Source organism: Thalassophryne amazonica, chromosome 10 (assembly GCF_902500255.1).
Source record: "Thalassophryne amazonica chromosome 10, fThaAma1.1, whole genome shotgun sequence".
In the NCBI taxonomy this organism is placed as follows: Eukaryota; Metazoa; Chordata; class Actinopteri; order Batrachoidiformes; family Batrachoididae; genus Thalassophryne; species Thalassophryne amazonica.
The window spans coordinates 63,837,681-63,853,824 of record NC_047112.1 but is presented as its reverse complement, the minus strand read 5'-3'; the positions used below and the strand labels follow the sequence as shown (position 1 = coordinate 63,853,824).

Here is a 16,144-nt window from a genome sequence, read left to right as displayed (position 1 = left end):
GTCCGGGTCAGCCGAGGCCAGCCCACTGCCCCATAGACCCCCAGACACGCTGAGCGTCCGATGGGCGGGACAAAGCCCAGCATTTATCCAATGACTCGTCTCGTTTCGCTGCAGTCTTTGTTTCGCTACCGTTTATAGCACTGTGAAGCTGCGGGAATGAGTGAGAGGAAAGCCGCCATGGGACGGGAAGGTGGGGGGCGCCGCTCTGCCGTAACGTAACGTAACCACGAACCCCCCCGTCAGGACAACCCCCCCACCCCCTTTTTTTTTTTTTGACCGTTTTTTTTTTCCGCACGGTCGTGCCGCCTCCAGGACCGCCCCTGAATGTTGCTAACATACAAATTAAGTAATAGTAAAATTTCAATAAAAGGAAATACTGGAGCACAGATGTCTTTGATGGTGTGTTAGTACAATTAACTACACAGAAAGCCATATTATCTTAGATACTTGTAATAAAAAGCTCAGAACGGGAAAACACAGCTGAGTGTACAGCAACTAGCAGTGGCTTCAACCCCCTGATACGCTAGCTGTCACTGAAAAGGACTACATCACTAATTATTTCCAACTTTATGGCTTAAAATAACTAGATGAGCTATAATAAAATCTCCCCCACGTGTAGAATTATACAATTGCTATATGTAAGCTAAACCATCACAGTAAGGACTAAAAAGTTGTGCAAAGTTTCTCAATATCACCACTAGGAGTCACCAAAAGCACTACTACAGTACAAAGAAGAATCTAAATCAAACTCACTTGCTGTCTGAATGAGCATCATGCTTTCAGTCATGTCACTGTGAAGAAATCAAAATGTTTCACGGAACTTAATTTATACAGAATATAAAACAGAATAAACTGGTCAGCATGACACATTTTTAAGGCATCCACATGAACAACAGACATGAATACTGCCTAATGCCGCGCTCACACCGGGCGCGACGCGAGCGACAGCAGCGACAGGTTGCCATGTAATCCCTATGGAAGGAGGTGTTGTGGCGCCAAGCCACGCAATGCGATGCAATGGCCGCGAATGAAGCGACGCGAGTGAAGCGATTTTGAGTGATTGGCGCATTTGTGGCGCGATATTGTGTTGCGTCACATTGTGTTGCGTCACATTGTGTTGCCCTCCTCCCCAAGTTGAAAAATCTGAACTTTTTCATCTTGTCGTGCCGCGATGACCAATCAGGGACTGGATATGTAGTGACGTGGAGATGTCTGGAGTGTGACTGAGTTGGATGTGAACATGTCCTGTCTCTGGTAGCCAGCCTGTGAGCAGGACTTATGTCCCTTTTGTCCTTTATTTCACAATTATGACAGAGTTTGGGGGAAGAGCGAGCTGCAGCTCCGCAGCAGACAGCGGAGAGTTTCTTTGGTCTTTCACATGCGCATGCGAGCGAATCATCCGTGAAGATTTTATTTATTAACTACACAGATGTGTAATAAAACCAATGGTGACTGGTTTATAACACAATTATGACAGACTTTGGGGGAAGAGCGAGGAGCAGCCCCACAGCAGGGGCAGCGGAGTTTTTTTTTTTATTGTTTACATGTGCGTGCGTGAACGGGACAGGAGGTCCTCAAACTGCGTCCTGCAGAGGCGGAAGGACCGCTGAAAGCGGCCGTCATCCAGACACAGCTCCTGCAGCAAATAATGATACTCCCCGTGAGGATGTTTTGAATCCAGAAATGGCGCCGCTGGCGACATTTGTCAGCTTTCCACAACAATTAAGAGCACAGCAAGGTCTGTCATGCTAACTTGACTGACAACCGGAGCTGGTGAGTGGAATGGAAGCTCCTCCTATTTGATGATGCACTGGGGTGAATTTTTGCAGCGAAACGCGATGGACGCAAATTTATGGCGTCTGGTCGCGCCCGGTGTGAACGCGGCATAACAATGCAATCAAACGCCATTCAGTGGAAAGCCACAAACACGAACTCACAGAGGGGGTTTTTTGTGTACAAAAATCAAAGCATAAACAATGAGACTGAGGAACAAAACGATCTTTACTGGGACTTTCTGTGCTTCAGAATGAAGATCTTGTAGATGACCAGAAGAAGAGCCACAGATGTGAGGATGATGAGGAAGATCAGAAAACCAATGACAGCTTTGTTATTGTCTGTAAAATAATAACCATAAGAACAGAAAATCATCAAAGGGTTGGCTGAGATCTACACTGTTTGAATGAATTAATGTGAAGAAAATAGTGACATGACATTAAATAGAACATACAGGTAGTTGAAACAGTAGTTCTCTTGGAGTGGCTCATAAAGCGCCCATTGAAGGCAAACACCTGGGTGGGGGATTAGAGAAGCATATTTCTTTATTATGTGTTACTACAGTTACAGCAGCATTCAAACATTTGGGACCTTTTGGATTTTTACATATTTGAATTTCTTGATGACATCAAATTACAAGAAAGAGAAAATAATTCACCCGGTCTCACACAAGTAAATCTGTACTTTTACAACCAGATTTTTCAGGCAAGTCAGGGGATGGATACATTAACATTTCAAAGTCACAAAATACATTTATGGCTTCATTTGCGTCAATTAGGGATGCACCGAGCACTTTTTTACAGACTGCGTACAAGTACATACATTTGAGTACTCGTCGATACCGAGTACCGACAAGAAAACTCAATGATACCATTACAGTTTTATGATGACTTTAAAAACATGCTTTATTCATCAGTTGTTCCTTACTTTTTGACTGTAACTGCTATCAATATCATTAGCTTTGTTTTTATTTACAAACATTTCACTTAAATCATGTAAATTCACTTTTTGATGACAACATGCATTTCTCCTGTCGTGAATGTACTGAAAATACCCATAATGCACTGGACACAGCATGTCTACACTAAAACCTTAAAAATTAGTGCATTACTTTAAAACTAAAACATATATCAGATATTTTCACTTTACAAAACTTCAGAAGTGACGTTAATTTAAATAACGTATCCGAAATTAGTTTGGTTAAAATTTTAAACATAAGTTAAAACTGTATGCCTCTGGATGACTTGGGTGATATTGCCAGCAACCCAGTATACAACCCCTGGCAAAAATTATGGAATCACCGGCCTCGGAGGATGTTCATTCAGTTGTTTAATTTTGTAGAAAAAAAGCAGATCACAGACATGACACAAAACTAAAGTCATTTCTAATGGCAACTTTCTGGCTTTAAGAAACACTATAAGAAATCAGGAAAAAAAAATTGTGGCAGTCAGTAACGGTTACTTTTTTAGACCAAGCAGAGGGAAAAAAATATGGAATCACTCAATTCTGAGAAAAAAAAAAATGGAATCATGAAAAACAAAAGAACGTTCCAACACATCACTAGTATTTTGTTGCACCACCTCTGGCTTTTATAACAGCTTGCAGTCTCTGAGGCATGGACTTAATGAGTGACAAACAGTACTCTTCATCAATCTGGCTCCAACTTTCTCTGATTGCTGTTGCCAGATCAGCTTTGCAGGTTGGAGCCTTGTCATGGACCATTTTCTTCAACTTCCACCAAAGATTTTCAATTGGATTAAGATCCGGACTATTTGCAGGCCATGACATTGACCCTATGTGTCTTTTTGCAAGGAATGTTTTCACAGTTTTTGCTCTATGGCAAGATGCATTATCATCTTGAAAAATGATTTCATCATCCCCAAACATCCTTTAAATTGATGGGATAAGAAAAGTGTTCAAAATATCAACGTAAACTTGTGCATTTATTGATAATGTAATGACAGCCATCCATTGATAATGTAATGACAGCCATCTCCCCAGTGCCTTTACCTGACATGCAGCCCCATATCATCAATGACTGTGGAAATTTACATGTTCTCTGCAGGCAGTCATCTTTATAAATCATTGGAACGGCACAAACAAAAGTTCCAGCATCATCACCTTGCCCAATGCAGATTCGAGATTCATCACTGAATATGACTTTCATCCAGTCATCCACAGTCCACGATTGCTTTTCCTTAGCCAATTGTAACCTTGTTTTTTTCTGTTTAGGTGTTAATGATGGCTTTCGTTTAGCTTTTCTGTATGTAAATCCCATTTCCTTTAGGCGGTTTCTTACAGTTTGGTCACAGACGTTGACTCCAGTTTCCTCCCATTCGTTCCTCATTTGTTTTGTTGTGCATTTTCAATTTTTGAGACATATTGCTTTAAGTTTTCCATCTTGACACTTTGATGTCTTCCTTGGTCTACCAGTATGTTTGCCTTTAACAACCTTCCTATGTTGTTTGTATTTGGTCCAGAGTTTAGACACAGCTGACTGTGAACAACCAACATCTTTTGCAACATTGCGTGATGATTTACCCTCTTTTAAGAGTTTGATAATCCTCTCCTTTGTTTCAGTTGACATCTCTCATGTTGGAGCCATGATTCATGTCAGTCCACTTGGTGCAACAGCTCTCCAAGGTGTGATCACTCCTTTTTAGATGCAGACTAACGAGCAGATCTGATTTGATGCAGGTGTTAGTTTTGGAGATGAAAATTTACAGGGTGATTCCATAATTTATTCCTCAGAATTGAATGCGTTCATATTTTTTTCCCTCTGCTTGGTCTAAAAAAGTAACCGTTACTGACTGCCACAATTTTTTTTCTTGATTTCTTATAGTGTTTCTTAAAGCCAGAAAGTTGCCATTTGAAATGACTTTAGTTTTGTGTCATGTCTGTGATCTGCTTTTTTTCTACAAAATTAAACAACTGAATGAACATCCTCTGTGGCCGGTGATTCCATAATTATTGCCAGGGGTTGTAGGGAAAGAAATTAGCTTTTTTTTTCTGTGACCAGTTTTCCTTTGTCTGCAGAGGATAGAGTGATTTCTCCTGGAACCAGCTCTCCTCTGTTTGCAGAGGATAAAATTGTACATCTACTACAAAACATTGAACAGGTAGGTACTCAAATCTTTGATACCAGACTTCATAAATATTTGCAACTGTAAAGCTTTGTTCACCACACTTACAAAAATATGTTAGTGATTTAAAAATTATCAGACCAAAATTTATCGGAAGATAATTAGTCTGCTGATGGTTTTCAAAATTAACTGAAAAGCTAATCCGATAATGAAAACATCAGCTTCGATAATTAGCGGTTAGCGGATTAGCGGAACTGTGCCCACCACTGCTGTTGACATTAATCGTGTTTTTTTTTTTTTAAACAGACATGACACTGCCAGACATTTCACTGAACCTGTGGACTTCAACACAACAAAATATGCCACACCAGGAACAGAACTGAAACTGTCCATCAATAACTTCATTTATGTCTGTGAGGACTAAAAGCCTTTTTTGAAAACGTGAGGGACAGATTCTTTTTGATGAAAAGAAATTTCTCTGCGTTATCAGCTGTGAGCCTGTTTCTGTTTTATCTGCAATCTACAATGTGAGACACTGAGCTAAACAGCCTTTCACTCTCCACACTATTTTTTTAAAACTTTTAATTAGATACGTACTGGTAACATACACAAACACAAACCGTATGTTTTTTTGACAGACACATTGACAGACACATTTCAACATATGAGTAAATTACATGAAAGCCTGTAAAAATCCATAAATTAGCTGCATCATTGTTAAGCCGCAGTGTTCAAAACGTATAGAAAAAAGTAGCAGCTTATGGTCCGGAAATTACGGAGCGTGTGTGAAAATCCCAGCCCAGTCTCACGTTTTTTTTTTTATGCTCCTGACACGAAATGATTCAAATTTTCGTGACAGGTTTTTTTTTTTTAACTCACTATTATTAACCCTACTCCTACCCCCACCCTAACCAAAACTACCCCAACCCCCCGCTTCACTTTTAATTTCATGCAGCCATCATGGAATGTATTAGAATGAATTTGTGCTGCCGTGATGAAAATGTGGCGCTTTTCATCAGAATATCACAAACCAATAGATTAATGTTATGTGTCGGACGCAGCTCGGAGAACCGACCAGCGTTTGAAGGACCCAGTATGAAATAAGCAGAGCACGGTACAAAGGATAACTGAATTTAATACATAACAGTGATACAAAAAATAACAAAAGAAAGTGCGGTCTGGCGTGGTGCGCTCCCAGCAGCGCTAACGGTCCGGAGCCAGAAGCTGTTCGGACCCAAGGACCCCGCCGACACCCCCCAGGTGGCTGCAACAAACCGAGTCTGTGAAAGAAGGAACCATTATGTGAGTCCACACTCTACACACAGAGAGAACACTTAAAGGTGTACAAACAGCAAACACTTCCTGGCTTGATTACTAATCAGCTTCCCAACCTGCAGGCATGGAACATCCAGTTCACAAAACTCCACTGCAGTGGAAGCCGATACATGACTAACGTACAGCTCAATATAATAAGGTGTGAGGGACACCACATTTACTGACTGTATAAACGTTAGTCACAAAATCTAACATACCTCAGGAAGTGTGCTGACGAGCGTGAGACCTCACCCCCTCCTCTTTCACAGACCGTGCATCAAACCCTGGACGTTCTCTGCATCCACTGATGATGAGATGGCTCCTGAGACGACGATCTCACCCGTCTGGTCACAAGGTCGAGTCTCTGGCAAATACACACTGTATACTCCAGTCTTAAATGCCACCATGTTCCAATCCATATAGATGCACCTCAGCTGTGAGTCCTGACGAGCCGCAGGTGATCAGGGTGAGGTCCTGATAACCTCAGCAACACAGCCACTCAGTCCCAAATGCAAGCCACCTGGAAGGAAAAACAAAAGACAGAAACAAAAAGGCAGCCAGGCCCCCCAGCCATACAACAGATTAATGTATGTTTTGTGCTGCTGAATCATGACTTGCCGTGAGACTGGGTTGGAAAATCCTCCACTGAGAGGTTGACGTCATGCTGCTGTAAAGAGGTATCAGGTGTCGTAGTATCGGAGAAGTTTTATGATTACAAGTACAAGTAAATGGATACAGGATCGGGACAATACCCAATACTGGTATCAGGATCAGTGCATCCCTAATGTCAGTCATTTAAAAATAGAAACAGTATGGTACTGCTGGGTAAATCTGTCTGGAGTAGACAGTTCTGTGACTGTGCAGGAAGGAAACTCATGAGAGAAGCCACTGAGATACCCATGACAATTCTGAAGGAGTTATAGGCTTTTTGTGGCTGTGATTGGAGAGACTGTGCAAAATGCAACTTTTGTATGTTGCACCACCACTTACACAACTTCGTGGTGATGTGGAACAGAGAAGGACTTTGTTGAAACAAAACAGATCAAATCTAGCATCCAGTGTCCTGTGTGTCAAACAGCAAACAGCAGCTGAAAAGTCAGAGGTTCTTTTTAAGAAAATCCTTCTCTAATCCACTAAACCGTGAAGATGAAGTTACACTGTTTGCAGTTTCTCCAATTACAGCCACAGAATCCTATATCTTCTTCAGAGTTGTCAAGTGTGTCTTGGTGACTTCCTTCACAAGTCATCTTCCACAGTCAGTCAGTTCAGTGACGTGGAAGTGTTCCTTTATCCATCCTGTGACTTGTCTTCAAAAAAAGCAAAAAAAAAAAAAAAAAAGTCTGTAAAAGTGAAATTTTTGTTCTCATACACAATACTCCCCATATATGCATTCCATTCCATTGCCATAAAGATTTGATTTAAATTGCATTGTGTGGTTGAGATTTTTTGTCACTGTGTGTTTAAAGGACATAAGGTTTTTAACATTGTAATATTTTTAACACTTATGGTTAAAAATGTACACGTGTAAAGCACGAAGGTTCCCAAATGTTTGTATGCAACAGGTAAACAAATGTGAGGAAAACTTACAAAAAATATTTTGTAGCAAAGAGCAAAAAGTGAAATTATACAAACCTCCACTGTGTAGGTGGTGTGGTAGCTTAGATCCCGGAATTCAAATTGGCATTCTGTTTGGTTATTTGTTTTTAAAAATGTGTTATCATCATAAATTTTTGCCATTAATTTCCCATCAGATGCATAAAAGGTTCCGGAATGCAAACAGGATACTGATGCCGCATTGTTGTCTGACAGTTTCGCTGACAGATTTTCAACAGGGTCTGGCACTGCATCAACATAAAGAGGAGTTCCACACTTACTGTCAGATAAACTGAGTTAACATTTTACAATGGTATTAAACAGTAACTTCAACTATAATCAGCAAATACTCAAAAAAAAAATGCTTCTTGGCATTAGTTTGTATAAATTGAATTACTGAGTATTTCAGCATGAAAAAACAAGGTTTTTGCATATTCACATTTGAGCAAGTTGATAGCTTAGAAAATGTTCACCATTTTAAAAAATATTCACCATTTTTAAAAATAGTTGGACATAGGTTGACAATGGTTTTAAAATAAAAAGTTCTATTCTAACACTGGAATTGCAGCGTATAATTCCTTCTGATTTAAGTGAAATAAATTTAAAACAAAAAAAATTTAACATAATTTGCATGGACATTTCTAAGTAGACTGGAAATAAAATAAAGAAGTTAGAATAACTTAAATTAAATAAGTTGGCTACCTAATGACACCAAAACCATTTAATTAAGTTGCTACAACTTAGTTAACCTTGTGGAGGACAAAGCAAATCAAGTGTATCAAACCACTTAATGAAATATTTTGCCAAACTTGAGTTAGTCTGATGATAAAAGTCTCATGGCATGACCTGGAATTACTTAAAGATTCATGCAATTTATTCCATATTTTTAAAAAATGAGCAGTGTAACATTTTTAGAGTGAAGTTGATCCAGCAAATATAAGCATATAAACTAAAACTTAGTTATTTAGCATTCAGTTTTTGTCTATATTTTGTCTGCTCTCTCAGTTCAGTATTAAGAACCTACAGAATTAGAATGCATATTTCTATGTTGTCCTGATTGTAAATACTGCATTTCAGACACAACACTAAAACCTGAGAAGTTAGTTGTACTCATAAATACTGAGGACAGCGGTACCTCAAATGTTTTGAATTCAATAAACTCAAATGATTTGAGAATCAAAATGTATTTTATTATTTAAAACAAACTTGGTTAATTAGTGCTGAATTAACTTAGAGGAGCAAGACAATGCTCCTCTAATACGAGGAAGAGGAAACCTTGACCTGGCCGGAGGAAGTCCGGGGCCCCATCTGGAGCCAGGCCCGGATGGAGGGCCCGTCAGCGAACACCTGGTAGCCGGGCTTGCCACGGAGCCTGGTTGGGCACAGCCCGAAAATGCAATGTGGATTTTCTGTGTCCACAGGAACCGCTGGGGTCAGGTGCGTGGTCCCATAGATGGCAATGAAAGTTGAGGGCCTCGATGGACCAGACCTGGGCGGCAGAAGCTATCTCTGGGGGCATGGAACGTCACATCAATGTGGGGGAAGGAACCAGAGGTTTGCGGGGGTGGACGCTATCTGGTGGGCCTCGCCTCCATGCACAGCTGCGGCTCTAGAACCAGTCTCCTTGATAGGGGTTAGACCTTATTCCTCTGTGGAGTTGCCAAAGGGTGTGAGGCACCGGGCGGGCGTGGCGATATTCACAAGTACCCGGCTGAGCGGTGCTACATTGGAATTTAGATGAGAGCGCCACCTCTCTGCACCTTCGGGTGGCAGCGGGAAAACTCTGACTGTTGTTTGTGCATATGCACCAAACAGCATTTTGGAGTATTTGGCATTGTTGGAGTCCCTGAATGGAGTCCTGTATGAGGGTCCAATAGAGGAACTCCATTGTCCATTGTTCTGCTGCAGGACTTCAACGTATACATGGGCATTGACAGAGACGCCTAGAGAGGCATGATTAGGAAGAACGGCCTCCTTAACTGTATCTTAACTGGAGCAGTTGTTTGCTGTTGGACTTCTGTGCTAGTCATGGCTGTCCATAATGAACAAGGATGCTCATAAGTGTATATGGTACCAGAGCACCCTAGCCCGAAGGTCTCTGACTGATTTTGTGATTGGATCATCTGATCTGAGGACACATGTTCTGGACACTCAATGAAGAGTGAGGCAGAGCTGTCAACTGATCACCATCTGGTAGTGAGTTGGATCAGAGGGTGGGGGAGGACTTTGCACAGACCTTGCAAGCCCAAACAGATAGTGCGGGTGAACTGGGAACGTCTGGAGGAGCCCCACTGTCCAACAGATCTTCAAGTCACACCTTCGGAGGAGCTTGTTTGACATCCCTGTGGAGGTTGGGGGCATTGAATCAGAATGGGCAATGTTAAAAGCTTCCACTGCTGAAACTGCAGCAGGGAGCTGTGACCTGAAGGTCTTAGGTGCCTCAAGGGGTGGCAACCCTCAAACACTGTGGTGGACACCGGTGGTCAGGGAAGCCATCCAAATGAATAAGGAGTCCTTCCGGGATATGCTATCTAGGAGGACTACGGAGGCAGTTGCAAGGTACCGACAGGTCCAAAGGGCGGCAACCTTTGCTGTGAGGGGTGCAAAGCAGCGAGTGCGGGAGGAGTTCAGAGTAACCATGGAGAAGGACTTTCTGTCGGCACCAAGGTGCTTCTAGCGCACCGTGAGGCACCTCAGGAAGGGAAAACTGGGAACCATCCAAGCTGTCTACAGTAAAGATGGGACTCTGTTGACCTCAACTGAGGAGGTAATTGGGCACTGGAAGAAACATTTTTGAGGAACTCCTGCATCAGACTGGAGTGCCCTCTATAGTTGGGGCAGAGCTGGAAGCTGATGGGGGATCATTATCAATTTCTCTGGTGGAAGTCACTGAGGTAGTCAAACAACTCCACAATGGCAAAGTCCCTGGGGTTGATGAGAACCATCAAGAAATACTGAAGGCTCTGGGTGTGGAGGGACTGCCTTAGATGAGATGTCTCTTCAACATTGTGTTGAGGTCTGGGACAGTGTCTAAGGAGTGGCAAACTGGGGTGGTGGTCCCCATATTTAAAAAAGGGGACCAGAGAGTGTGTTCCAATTACAGGGTCATCACACTAATCAGCCTCCCTGATAAAGTCTACACTAGGGTGCTGGAAAGGAGGGGTTCGGCCAATAGTTGAACCTCAGATTGAAGAGGAACAATGTGGGTTCCATCCTGGACCAACCAACCAGCTCTTCACTTTCACAAGGATCCTAGAGGGGCCTGGGAGTATGTCCATCCGCATGTGTTTGTGAATTTGGAGAAGGCATATGATTGGGTACCCCGGGAGATACTGTGGGAGGTGCTGTGGGAGCATGGAGTGGGGGGGGGGGTCCCCTTCTCAGGGCCATCCAATCTCTGTACTCACAAATTGAGAACTGTATTTAGAACCTCGGCAGTAAGTCGGACTCGTTTCCGGTGGGGGTTGGCCTCCGCCAGGTCTGCGCCTCGCCACCAATCTTGTTTGTGAATTCATGGACAGGATAACAAGGCGTAGTCGGGGGGAGGAGGGTCTTCAGTTTGGTGGGCTCAGGGTCTCATCACTGCTTTTTGCAGATGATGTGGTCCTGTGGGCTTCATCGGCCTGTGACCTCCAGCACTCACTGGGTCAGCTTGCAGCCAAGTGTGAAGCAGCTGGGATGAGGATCAGCACCTCTAAATCTGAGGCCATGGTTCTCAGCAGGAAGCCGATGGATTGCCTACTCTCGGAACGGAATGACGTCTTGCCCCAATTGAAGGAGTTCAAGTACCTCGGGTCTTGTTCATGAGTGAGAGGACAATGGAGCGTGAGATTGGCTGGAGAATCAGCACAGCAGGGGCGGTGTTGCATTCGCATTGCCATAGTGTTGTGACAAAAAGGGAGCTGAGCCAAAACGTGAAGCTCTCGATCTACTGGTCAATCTTCACTCCTACTCTCACCTATGGTCATGAGGGTTGGGTCATGACTGAAGGAACTAGATCACAGGTACAAGCGGCCAAAATGAGTTTCCTCAGGAGGGTGGCTGGTGTCTCCCTTAGAGATGAGGGGAGAAGCACAGTCATCTGTGAAAGGCTGACAGTACAGCAGCTGTTCCTTAGTTTTGAAAAGACCCAGCTGAGGTGTTTTGGGCATCTGGTAAGGATGCCCCTGGGCTCCTCCCAATCTGAGGAGTTCCAGCCACGTCCATCTTGGAGGAGTCCCCGGGGAAGACCCAGGACTAGGTGGAGAAATTATATCTCCACACTGGGCCGGGAACGTCTCGGGATCCCCCAGTCAGAGATGGTTAATGCGGCACGGGAGAGGGAAGTTTGGGGTCCCCTGCTGGAGCTGTTGCCCCTGCGACCCAACCCTGGATAAGCAGTTGAAGCTGATGATGAGCATGAGCAAGACAATGCTAAAGTCCCAATAATTTTAACCATTTCGACATAAACGTGGAAACAGGCAGATATTGAGATGATGGCCTTTTGGACTGAGGACAAACTGTAGCACCAACTGAATCATAGTCATCAATTTTGAAATTAATTTCTTCCACATCTGTTTCTTTTTTACATGTCTTAGTGAGGCAGGAAAAAAATTCAAATAGATGTAACAATTTTGGCACAATAGTTCTCAAAGGTATTCTGGTCAAATCTGCCATGCCGGGACCAGTGCTAGGTGTCTCTTCATAAATAAATAAATAAATAACTAAATAACATAAATTTTATATATATATAAAATTATAAAATATATATATATATATATATATATATATATATATATATATATATATATATATATATATATATATATATATATATATATGTGTGTGTGTGTGTGTGTGTGTGTGTGTAAATTTAAAATTGATCTTCACTAACACTCACTGTAGCTGTTGCTGAAGTCAAATTTAACTAAATATGTTTACTTTAATTGTAGTGAGACATATATGATGAATATTCAGATGGATTCAAGAGAATTTTTGAGTGTTTTCAGAAGGATGTTTATTTGACATTGTACATTATCCTATTTCAATATTTTGTATTTATTTATTTATTGTTTATTATTTAGTTATTATTTAATTTTATTAATTTTTATTTATATGTATTATTCATGCTAAGCTATGATAAGAATTGTCCACAATGCTTAGAACATTTCTTGCCACTAGGAGGGCGCTGTTATATTCTTGAGCATAGCTAACTAATCACTGATTAATCTTTTTACTACATAGGTCATGAAAGTATGGTGATTACTTACCTCCAATATCAGTTTTGGTGTCCAATTCTTTACGTTCGGCAACTTTTTCATCATTGTAGAACGGTTGAACAAAACACTTATAATCGATGAATGGTGTCAGTCCAGGGACCTTACATGTTCCTTCGTTTGGATTTTTGCTCTCTGCATCTGTCATAGAGTTTGGATCTTTGCTCTCTGCATCTGTCATTGAATTTCCATGAACTGTTTTGTGTGGAAAAACAAAATAAAAATTTTGAGAGATTTCAATCAACAAAGCAAAGATTGGTCTTTTGTTATTTTGCACATTAAATATGAAGCTCTGCAGTTCTGTAACAGACTATTCACCGTAATGATTAATAGCAGGTGTTATGGCATGACTTCAAATTCATAAGAACTTTAAGTGTGCAATATTCAAGATCTACTCCACTTAAAAATATATAAGGATTTTAACATATTTCTTTTTTGCTGTGATGTTGGACCGGACAATGACAAAAAGTGCCTTCAAATAAGTCAATACGCTATTGTAATAATTTCCCTTCAAATTATGAATATGGCTTTGTGTCAGTAATGACTTCATAAATAATTTAAACAATTATAATAATGTAAAATGCGTGAGTTTTATGCAGTATTATTAGAATGAGCTTTCCAAGTAAGATGTCTGATGTTACTAGCGTTATGAGAAATCAGCTTCTCTGTTTTCTTTGTGGTAATGTTTGAATGTGACTGTATTTGCTCACCAATGAAAACTACATTATTATACTTTAATGTAAATTTGGAAGTGGGTCAAATAAAACACACTAGATTTCAGAAATTAGCTGAAGAAACTGGCAAAAAGGCAGGTGCCACTAACAACGTGTGTCTGGGAATTAAGTAGCTAACACTACCATAAACAACAACGTTACCATTAGCAATTCATTGAAAATGTCATCATCAGCTTGTAAAAGTGGCATTAACATCAGCAGTTTTTTAATTTGCTCATTGACTTTCAAACTCTCACCTTTTGGAGAAAGTTAGATAACATTCGTTTGATAATAGAAGGAGCTAACTCACAGATGGACAAATTAATTAAAATTTTTTTGTTGTGCTGCATTTCAATAAGAGTGTGATGAACTGTCTTTGGAATTTTGTTTTATGTACATCCTCTGTGTCATGTTAATGTATTAGATTATACAGTTGAAATTGGTCTTTTATGGATCAGATATAGTAGATTAAGTCCTTGGTGAAGTTTATAATTATTTGTTTTTAGCCTAGGCTATAATTCATTAGTATGATACCACCTCCAATAGGAGGTCTATGGATAGCGTTTTAATCCTAGACCCTGAAAAACAAAGTCTGCTCTTAAAGTTGGCCCCATGCTGGATAAGTGTGGATTATCTCAGTTAGCTGCAGTTGGGTTGGTGGGTTAAGACGTAGTTATTCTGCATTCATATGGATATTTTAATCCATGCATTTGTCATTGGTGTAGACATAGCAGAACATATGTGCTCAGGTTGATATAATACAAAAGCAACTATGCAAACTAAAGTATGTGATACAAAATCATAGTTGTAAATGTTGGCTTGTGGGCTTTAGAAATATAGTTCTGACATTTTTAAATATATGGCCACAAGAGAGAACATTATAACAACAACAACAAAAAAAAATTAAAAAACTATTTCTGCAGTGGCTCATTAATTAGCCATGCGTAAATGCTTATGTTGTTCAAACAGGTTAACTCTGAGGAGTACATTTGTGTCATATTTCACCTATATTTTCTTAATCTCCTACAAACAACAAATCTATCATGTAGAGAATGATCTCAGACAACTTGCACCTGATGGTCACTCAGCATGTGAACGCTTTAGTACTAACGGCCTGGAGACAATTAACTGTCTCTGAGTCACTTATTGAGTAAGTTGACAAGCAAGCCTACTTACAAAAAAAAAAACCTTGCAAGGTGTGTTCCTGTTCAGTGAGAAACATAACTGAAAAGTAAATATAAAATATTTCACCTGAATGACTTGTTTTGCGATCACAAAAACATTTATATGAAAGCCCCTGCAGACCAGAAAGTTGACAATTCTTGCTGTCCGTGGTCCAGTCCAGTGCAATGGAGGTATTGGAAGGAGTAGCAATTACGTTTATGTTTAGATCTGTTATAACAAAAGGTGTGACATCATTGATCAACTGTCATTTATGACACAGCATTCGATGGCATGAGCTATCACTTCAAGGACATAAAGTGAGAATCAACTTACCACATTTAATGTAGACAGGGATTTCTGCTACATTTCCTATTACAGCATTGTCTTTCTTGAGCTGACCCTTGCAAGAGTAATTTGTAAATGGCTCCAGTTCAGACACATTTTTGTGAGAAATCTTCGGTCCTAAGGAGACAAAATAAGCGTGACACCATGGATTAACTTATGAATGTAATTTCAGACACCCCTAAAGTGGATAAAGTGTACCATACTATTTGTTAATGAGGTGATGGCCAAGTGGTTTAAGCAGTGGCCTTGTGACCAGAGGATCCTCAGTTCAAATCACTCAGAACCTTTGGACAAGGTTCTCAATCATCAAGTTGCTCCTGGTATGTAATGAGTTCCTCACATTAACACCCTGACAATGGTGTGTGAAAGTGAGGCACCGCTGTAGTTTCTAACTCTTCACTGAAGTCATAGTTTAACACACACTTGCACACAATTTGTTGTGACAATCTCCACCCATGTTCCCAACTGGATGCCGTGCTTTGTTCCACTGGATGCCCTGCACTGTGTGCTGGATGCTGCATATATAAAATAAATATTTCGTAGCGGATTAATCATTTTGTCTTTGAGGTGGCTGTTGACAATGGCTCTAATCACTTCCAGAATCAGAGAGGGCTGTTCCAGCTGCCGCTTCTCTCTCTCTCTCTCTCTCTCTCTCTCTCTCTCTCTCTCTCTCTCTCTCTCTCTCTCTCTCTCTCTCTCGTGCGCTTAATGAGGTGGAGAATGTACTTGGAAGCACCTAAAAGGTAATTATTTGTAATGTTTATATTGTAATAGCTTGGTAAAACAGTTGCATGTTCTTCCCTTCTTGTGTGCAGCTGTAAAAGTACATTTATGATAGATTTAACATCTCATTATAATCGTTCAGATGAGCTGCGCTGTGATGTGGTGCGCTGACGCAATCACT

At 40.9% G+C, this 16,144-nt stretch overlaps 1 protein-coding gene across 1 annotated transcript in view; it reads right to left on the bottom strand.

Annotated features, from left to right (window-relative positions):
* Positions 1 to 16,144, bottom strand: part of ptprc (protein tyrosine phosphatase receptor type C) — a 115,052-nt gene that overhangs the window by 54,333 nt on the left and 44,575 nt on the right. Inside the window, exons 8-14 of the mRNA XM_034180122.1 lie at positions 15,229 to 15,357; positions 14,983 to 15,123; positions 13,013 to 13,213; positions 7,803 to 8,011; positions 2,228 to 2,288; positions 2,006 to 2,114; positions 754 to 791 (exon numbers count right to left, since the gene is read on the bottom strand). Coding sequence (XP_034036013.1) covers positions 754 to 791; positions 2,006 to 2,114; positions 2,228 to 2,288; positions 7,803 to 8,011; positions 13,013 to 13,213; positions 14,983 to 15,123; positions 15,229 to 15,357 — 888 coding nt within the window. The remainder of the gene's footprint in view (positions 1 to 753; positions 792 to 2,005; positions 2,115 to 2,227; positions 2,289 to 7,802; positions 8,012 to 13,012; positions 13,214 to 14,982; positions 15,124 to 15,228; positions 15,358 to 16,144) is intronic.